The following is an 8,470-nucleotide window of genomic DNA, read 5'->3' as shown; positions in this document are numbered from 1 at the left end:
AAATGCCTTGTGCAGTAGTGTTATTAGAATAGGGATATGACCTCTTAGAGTGACCACTTTGAAAGTCACTGAAGTCAGAAAAAGGGGTATTTGTTAACCAGAGAGCTGGAGGTGGGTGCTATATAGAATCAGGGAATGGGTAAAGGAGGTTAGTTTTACATCAGCCCTCTAATGGATTGATCCTGATTGCATGGTGTAGCTGAAAAGTTTTGAGTTTTAAGAATCAAGACACCTGGCTTCTATCCTGTCTCTGCTACTAAGTGACCATAATTTATATGCTATCCCTCTGATTTTTATCTGTTCCATCTCTAAAATAAGGAATTGGGCCAGATTTTATTTCAGGCCTATGGTTCTCCTTATGACACTTTAAGACTACACAATTATTTAAAAGGTCATTAAACATTGCTTTCCTTCTTGAAATAGTCATATGTGACTTGGGCAGAGACTTATGGGAAGGATTGGGGTGAAACTTTAATTTCTGGCTTGCCCAGTAGTTGACTTGTATACTCAAAACTTTAAGGTATGGGTGCTGAAATCTAATCTGCTTTTTAAGCTGTGAAAGTTGAATGTTGGCTTTTGTGTTTTGACCATGCCCACAGTCTCCCCATCTTATTTTGCAAAGATGCCCAACATTTTCCAATGTTGAGACATCCCAACTTCCATCTAGAGAGCCACAGAGATCTTTGAAGGGCTTGAGTTAGTAGAGTCTAGGAGGTACCAGAAAATAAAACCATTTTATTTTTCTTTGCTTGCAAGATCCACTCCTTCCTGTAAGATGTGGGGATATGGAATGGGGGTGGAAGGGCATCCTCATGGGCTTAATTCAACCAGTGACTTCTGCTCATGAGGCAGGGCCCAGTCAGATCTCAGGTACTGGGGCCAAGCTACTTCCCTGCGATTTTCTCCTCCAGCTCATCCAGACGCTTCTGCTGCTCCTGCACTGTGGCCCGTAATTGTCGCAGTTCCTCCTCTAGTCGAGACATAGCCTCCTGGGAAGAGAGGCAGTCTGGAGTTCAGATGCTGGGTCTTGATTCTTCCCTCTTCCTCCTCCCTCCCACAATATGCTCTCCATCACCCTCATCCCTTAACTCCTTCTTGTGTTCCACTCCCCTCCCCTCCCTAAGGGCTGACCTCTTATCTTCTTCCCTGGCCTATCTAACATAGATGCTGCCTTGTTTTATTTGTTCACTGTCTACCCTACCTATTCCCTGTTCCTCTAGCTGGGGATGTGTACCTGAACTCTTCTCCATCCCTTCCCCTGTGGAAAGCCCCTATTACCGTGCTAGGGGCTGCACTGGACTCCGTGGTGCCACGCTTGCGTCCACTGTCCAGCCCCCTGTTGACTCTCAGCTCCCGGCTCTTAGGGGGCACGTAGCCATCCTTAAGGGACACAAGTAGGGGCCCTGCATCCTTGCCCCCTAGCCACTCTTCTGCTGTGAGCGCAGGATCTGGTCCAGCCGTGGGTGGGTACAGGTCCTCTTGGAAAAGGTCTGACTGTGGGAGTAAGGTACAGGTTAATAGGGTCAAAGTAGTATATCTCACACAGGGTTGCCTCCTATTTTGGCTCTTGAGGTTAGAGTCTAAAGCTCATTCCTGCTATCTTGTGTATAAAATCACTTATATATTCTGGCTAGAAAACTCAAAGATACCTTCCCACCCTCACTTCTCTTCCTGTCCCAACAAGCTTCCTCAGAAATTATTTTCCCAGACCCTAATCTATGACATCCCATTTTCTCTTTTTTTCTTTTTTGGCTGAGATTAAGTGACTTGTTCCGGGTCACACAGGAAATATTAAATGTCTGAGGTCAGATTTGAACTCAGGTCCTTCTGACTTCAGGGCTGGTGCTCTATCCACTGTGCCACCTAGCTGCCCCAACACCCTGTTTTCTAGTTGTATAAAGGCTGGTCCCCCAGGGACTGAGATTCCAAAGAACAAAGAAGGAAGATGTAGTTAGGTAAAGGTGTATGGGAAGGGGTGGAAACTTACCTTCCTAGGTACAGTCATAGCAATGGGCTCACACTTCCGTTCATGTAACTTGTAGAATCTGTAGGGGTATATTTTTGGTGAACAAAACTGTTTAGTGTTCAGAGCTGGCTGGGTAAAGAAGATGTTATCAAGCCAAGGGATGGTCCCTTACCTGGCAATCTCACATTTATTAACCTCCAGACCTCGCTTGGGCATGTAACCCATCCCTCGCTGGGATTCCTTAGAACTGAACATGGACAAGTAATGCAGGAAAGGAGCCTCTGCTGTAATCTCAAAATAACGTATGGAGCTGTCCCCCTAGGAGTAGGAGCAGGGAGTTAAGTATCCAGATAAATGCCACATTCCCATCCCCCCATTCCCCAGCCCAGTCCTCAGACAACCCCATCCTTGACCCAATCTAACCACCTTGCCACAAAGGTAGACGATATTGGTGTCGGGGTCAAAGAAAGGAAGTAGGACCCCACTGCTTGTGTCCAGTTCTTGCAGGGACAGAGGTTCCTCAAGCTTCTTCTGCGGGAACAAGAATGTAGGAGGTGGCTCAGTCCTCAGCCCTGTTGTGGTCAGTCCCCAAGGGGACCTTTCCCCTGATTATCAAGAGTCTCTCTCCATCTGTCCCCTACAAGGGGCTCCTGGAGTATAAGAACTGAAGATGAGAGGTCAAATAGTGCCTTCATTTTCCCAAAAACAAAGCTGAAGCCCATAGGAAATGAAGTGACATGACACACGAAATCATTATTAGTGTTGGATCTAGAAACCAGCTCTCTGGGTGCCTCTTCCCAGGCTCTGATCACCAGCCTAGGCTTTCCCAGTCAGAAGGTTCTTCCTAGTGTCTAACCTCAATTCTCTTTGTTTTGTCCTTGTTGCTCCCCACCCTCCAAGATGTACTCTCACACTTTCCCCCAATGTTTGCCCAAAGTGATTCACTTACCATGTCCCACAAAGCCACCTGTCTTTCACTCATTCGGCTAAAGCCTGTTGTGAGGATCTTCCCATCTGCTACAAACACAGCCCGAACGGGCCGAGTCCCTTCGTGAGGACGCTCTTTCTCCTGAGGGGGTATATGTGAGGTGGAATGAGTCAGTCTTGCTTTACCCAAAGAAGAAAATCCTCCCCATGGAGACAGGGTCCTTGCTCAATATAGGGATGTTTTCAGTGGGTGGAGGGGAGCATAAGGAGAGCCTTAAACCAACCCATGTTACTCACAGCTATAACTGTGCCCTTTCGGGGGTCAATGATCCGAACTCGCTTGTCCCGGCAGGAGGTGCAGAGCAGTGACCCGTCATGGTTCCAGTCCACACTGTAGATGGTGTCTGGGTGTATATCTGGGCCCAGGGTCAGCACAGCAGATCCAGTTCCCACATCCCACACTAGGATCACATTGTCACAACCTGTGGGGAAAAAGCAAAGGGGTGAGAGAACCTGGAGGGTGCCCTCCACCCCACATTCTGTGTTCCCCTGTCACCAGACCCACCCACCTCATACCTGCACTGAGCAGCACATTTTGGGCAGTCGGGTGCCAGGCCACGATGCCCACTCGCTTGGTGTGCCCCTCTAGTGTGACCACTGGCTCCCGGAGAGGCAGAGTCAGGCCTCCATCAGGGATTTCCCACACCTAAGAGGACAGAGAAGGAATCTGACTTGCTCTGACTCCCCCCTCCCTTGGCACCAGCTCCCTTTGTCCTGCCTTCCCCTCTTAAGAATGACCTGCGCAAATTTGCCTGCTCCGTTCCACCTGTATTATTCCCATCTGGGTCTCATGTTTTTGACTGACTCCCTCGGTTCCCAGCTCCGCCCCTCTGCCTCCCTTTATACCTCCCCCCAACTCACCATGACCATGCAATCCTCAGAACCGCTGGCAATGACGTTGTCATTGTGGGGACACCAGGCAATGTCTAAGACAGGAGCTGTGTGACCACAGACAGTGGGCACATTCTTGTCTACTCGGCCAGTCTGAGAGAGAGAGGGCAGAGAGATGATCAAGGCTCCCTGCAACTGACCAACCTGGAGCCCAGCTTCGAACCTATATGCCATATAATCCCTCCTATGCAGTGTGTCCTCCATATTTCCCTTCCTCCCACATCTGGGATTGAAGAAAAGAAAAAAAATGGAAAGTAATCCAAAGTACCAAAAAGGTATGTTGTATTCCTTGGGCAGGAAAGCACAGCAATGGTGGAAGAAACAAAGCTGTGTCTGTATATTCATGAGAGAACAGGAAAAATTTCCTTTAGATGAGGTGGGTGGGAGTAAAACCTGTCTTGTTACCCTGCTGACCATATTACTTTGTAAAAGGAAGCTAACCGCATGGGTTGGTGGATAATGGTGGGAGGGAATGTCCAGAAAAGAAGGGAATCATGAAGATTGTTGAAATATTGCTGGACTAAGTATGATTCAGGAAATTGAGGACCCAGTTCTGCCACTCAACAGATGTATGTTCCCTCTGTTTCTTCATCTATCAAATGGATGAATTAGATGATTTTTAAGGTAATTTCCAGTTTTGACTTTTTAGAATTCCCCCTAGTTTCTTCTATCCCACCATATTTTTGAGGTCTATTGAAGGTGAGGAAAGGTCTTCCATACTCTCCAAGCCTAGAAGAGTTGGTGGGGGTGTGGGAGGGAGGATAATCTTCTAGTGCAGGGGTCCTCAAACTACGGCCCGAGGGCCAGATGTGGCCCACCGGGTTATAGCAAAATCAGACTGGAAGTTTGACTCAAACTCGCGTTAGCAATGCACACTTCCGGCACTGGGCTGAGGTGGTGGAGACAGTGTGAGGTGCTCTAACAGTCTGAGGGACAATGAATTGGCCCCTTATTTAAAAAGTTTGAGGACCACTGTTCTAGCGTATCTTTTCCCCTGAAGATTGAAGATCAGGGGCTTCTCAGTTTAATTTGCTGGGGAAATTTAAGAAGGGAAGCTAGACTATGGGGAAGGCGAAGAGTCTGGCTGGGACCTTGAAGCTAGAGTAATTGGGCTGGTTGGAGAAACACTCTGGAAAGTGAGGGGCAAATGGCTATCAGAGAAGGAAAAGGATTAAGGTGTTTGAACCCCAAACTTGTATCCTCTAGCTTAAAGCAAAGATATAAGAGGTTTGGAAACATGTCCTTTCTTCCAGGGGCTGCAGGCTGAGCAGGGTTTCCGGTGTGGAGAGTTGGGTGGGGGAGGCCAGGGGCTGAGCTCTTAGCACCCAAAACCACTTCCTCTTCTGTTTGTCTCGATCGGCCCATTTAAGGTAACAACCTCAGACTTCAGACTACCCCCATCCCCCCTGTCCAAGTTGCAGAAGCTGGGCTGAAGAGGGAGGCTGGGGCGTCAAACCAGGAGAGCAATCCTCTTAAGCTATTCCCCTCCTATTGCCCCTTCCTACCCTCCACTAGGTCCCTATGGGAGCCTGTGAGGCAGGAGAAGGACGCTGACCCACAGATTATGAGGTGGCGAGGGGGATATAAGGTTTCTTGTTTCTGGCCCCTTGACCTTATTTCTTAAGGTATTCTGTACTGGCCCTTTAACTTTTCTCTAATCTATGTGATGTCCCTAAAGAGAGGTCAAGTCATCTGAACAAGTGGAAGAAAATGGAAAAACCGAATTAGGAGATTGAGTCTAGATCAACTAATAAACTCATTTTAGAGAAGTCAGGTCTTCTCTTTGGACTTTGTCTTTTCTAAGCCAGGTGGACTCTTGAAGGCCTAAAACTACAGGATTCTAAAACCTGGAGTTAGGGTCATTTCCTTACTACTTGGGGACTTCATGGGGCCAAGGGTGTCTTTACTCTTTTTAACTCTTTTCTCATAGAAGGTTTATCCTTCTGGTTTCTCCCATCTCCCAGGACCCATCATCACCTTGGTCAAGGGTAGCACCAGAAAGGCTCCACCTCCACTGGCTTCACAGATCAAGGCCATAAACTTGGGGTTGACAGCACAGAATCCACTGTCCCAAGTGGTCTGGGAGACTCTAACATCCTCATAACACTGGTCAGCCTTGGCTGGTTGCCCAAATACATGTCGGAACTTGCTGCTTCGGACCACTTGTCGGCTCATCCTGGGGGTGGACATAAGAAAAGAAACTCAAAGGAAGTCCTGTCAGCTTCCCACCTTTTCCCAGCTCCTGTCGCAGAAAATGAATTAAAAGAGCAACCTCCTAACTGATTTCTGGTTCCATCTTTCTTCTTCCAAACCATGCTCCCACTTCAGTTCTGAATTCCCTATAGTCATGGCATTGATTCTGTTACCTCCCCTTTATTACTACCTTTATTCAGAAACCAACAATTCCCTCGAGTACTGAATCAAGTCCAAATTCATTGTCCTGATATTTAAAGCCTTCCATGAGCTTTTATTTCCCATGACTTTCCTATATACATTCCACACTGCAGAAACCCTGGGCTATGTTATGCCCATGCGTACTAGTGCTGTCCCTTTGCCTGAGATTTCCATGCTCCATCTGCACACATGGACACAGTGATTTCTCCTTCCTCAACTCCTACGGCATGTTGCTGTCTGTGCTACTTGACTGGCATTTATGTATCATCTGGCATTTGTTATCTTTTCGTGTCTTATTTTCCTAACGACTAGCATGCATGAAGCAAAAATAGTTTCATATTCCTGCATCTTTCCATCCCTCAGCACCTAGTACAAAACTCCCTGCACAAACATAGATGATCTGTGGACTGGAGTGAACAGCCATTGCCAGGGAATAGTGGGGATACCCTTTGCAAGTCCTCTTCCCTTCCCAGCAGACAGGTTTCTAGACATGGTCTCCTTTGTGTTGCTATGCCCTTCTCCTGGTCCCCTAGAGACTAGAGGCTCAGAGGATGCTGGTATCTCCCCATGAGGCCATGAAGGCTAGACATGAAGGAGAGGCCAAGCTGCATTTATAGCTGACACTTGTTTTTGACCCTCCCACGCTGTGATAGGTTCCTCCATCTCTGGATCAGACAAGGTTCAGCATCAGCAAAAGCTGAGAACTCCCCCAGAGCCTGGTGCTCCAACCATCCCCCTCATCCACCAAATCCTTATACCACCTGCTCAGTCTAGAGGGAACATAGAGGCTTCTCTCCTTAAAGCCCACGTGCCCCATGATGCTAGATCTCCACCCCTCAATGGTCCTGCTCTTGCTCCTCCATCCTCTTCCTGAGATGCCTTGCTTTAGAAAATTAGGCCCCACTGGGAGGGAAGTTGAGAATTCTAGGCCTGAGCTAGAAGAACCAGAGTACATGCTGGGTTGTAGGCAGCGGGGGCAACAGGTTGTGTGCCCCTCTAAGAGTAGGGGAGCTGTGGGTGGAAGGGCACAAAGCCTGCCGCTGCCAGGGATCTTGACCCCTTTCCCACCTATCCCCCTGATTCATAGGGCAGAGGACCCTAATTGTCTGTCTCTGGCTTAGGGGAGGCAAGCTCCTGACCTGAACCTGCCTAGATTGATTTGACGGGGTTTTTTTGGTGGGGGCAGGAAGAGCAGGAAGCTGCTGCCCCACCCAGTCCCCCTTCCCACCCCAGGTACCCTGTAGGGCCCAGAAACCACAGAAAGGGGAACTTAAGAGTTTTCTTGTTTTTCTCTGAAACCTCTTCCTGTCTCCCAGTTTGGAGCTTTCCTTCTGCCTTCCAAGCCTCTGCCCAACACCTCCCATGCTCTGGGGCATTTGTTCTCAGGCCTGCTCCCTCGGACTCCTCCAGGGGAGATGTGAGGGGGTGGGGGTGGGGATGGAAGTCAGATTCTCACCCACAAGCTCCTCCCTTCCCATCCCCCCAACTCGACCTCTACAGTGATCCGGGGCTGGCAATGAATGCTGTTAAGACACCCCACCCACACAGATACAGAAATAGTCAGCCCTAGGAGAGGCACACAGATACTTGGGGTGGGGAGCTAACTCTGACATCTCTATCCCCACAGCCTACGTTTCTCCCACACTCAAACCCACACCCACAGGTGGCTGAGAGGAGGGTGGGTTCCCGGAGCCTTCGAGCCTCCCCGGTGCTGCATCCCCCTCTTCTCCCTAAGTCCCTTAAGCTCACCTGAAGCAAACTGAGATGCAAGGAGGCCAGGCCTGATGAGGAAGAAGGAGCTGAAGCCGGAGCCTGGGAGACACCACCCGCCCGGCAAAGGATGCTCCTGTCAAGACAATGAATGAGAAGCAGACGGCTTAGTCCGGCCCCTTTAAGAGCGGCAGCACCCCTTTGGGGAGGGAAAGGGGCAGGGCTATTCGGTGAGACACGCCCACTCCCCTTCCTTTAACTGTCTTTAGGTCTCCCTTCCCCAAGCAAAGTTCACCAGTCTTCTGGTGAGCTCTGGAGAGCGGAGGCAGAAGTGGCGAGCTCTCCCAGGGGCAGGGCTGCGGCTGATAGGGCAGCTCCTTTTTGGTGGGGTTGGTGAGGGATGCTTAGTCCTATTACAAATGATCCTCTGTCCGGGGCTTGAAGGACTTCGAGGGATCCTCTCATTTTACCTTTGGGGAAACTGAGGCTCAGAGATGTTGGCTGACTTATCTAAAGCTTTTG

At 49.2% G+C, this 8,470-nt stretch overlaps 1 protein-coding gene across 1 annotated transcript; it reads right to left on the bottom strand.

Annotated features, from left to right (window-relative positions):
* Positions 1 to 715: 715 nt before the first annotated feature.
* CORO1A (coronin 1A) lies at positions 716 to 8,145 on the bottom strand. The gene is made up of 11 exons (XM_074305892.1): positions 7,988 to 8,145; positions 5,822 to 6,020; positions 3,815 to 3,937; positions 3,470 to 3,599; positions 3,191 to 3,375; positions 2,916 to 3,035; positions 2,393 to 2,497; positions 2,139 to 2,284; positions 1,988 to 2,045; positions 1,279 to 1,494; positions 716 to 989 (listed from the first exon to the last, which is right to left on the bottom strand). The coding sequence occupies exons 2-11, from the start codon at positions 6,017 to 6,019 to the stop codon at positions 885 to 887; spliced, it is 1,386 nt and encodes a 461-aa protein (XP_074161993.1). The 5' UTR covers position 6,020; positions 7,988 to 8,145; the 3' UTR covers positions 716 to 884.
* Positions 8,146 to 8,470: the final 325 nt, after the last annotated feature.

The sequence above is a fragment of the Sminthopsis crassicaudata genome, chromosome 1 (assembly GCF_048593235.1).
Source record: "Sminthopsis crassicaudata isolate SCR6 chromosome 1, ASM4859323v1, whole genome shotgun sequence".
NCBI classification, from domain to species: domain Eukaryota; kingdom Metazoa; phylum Chordata; class Mammalia; order Dasyuromorphia; family Dasyuridae; genus Sminthopsis; species Sminthopsis crassicaudata.
Note: the sequence above shows the minus strand (reverse complement) of the source record. Positions and strands in the feature narration are given on the sequence as shown.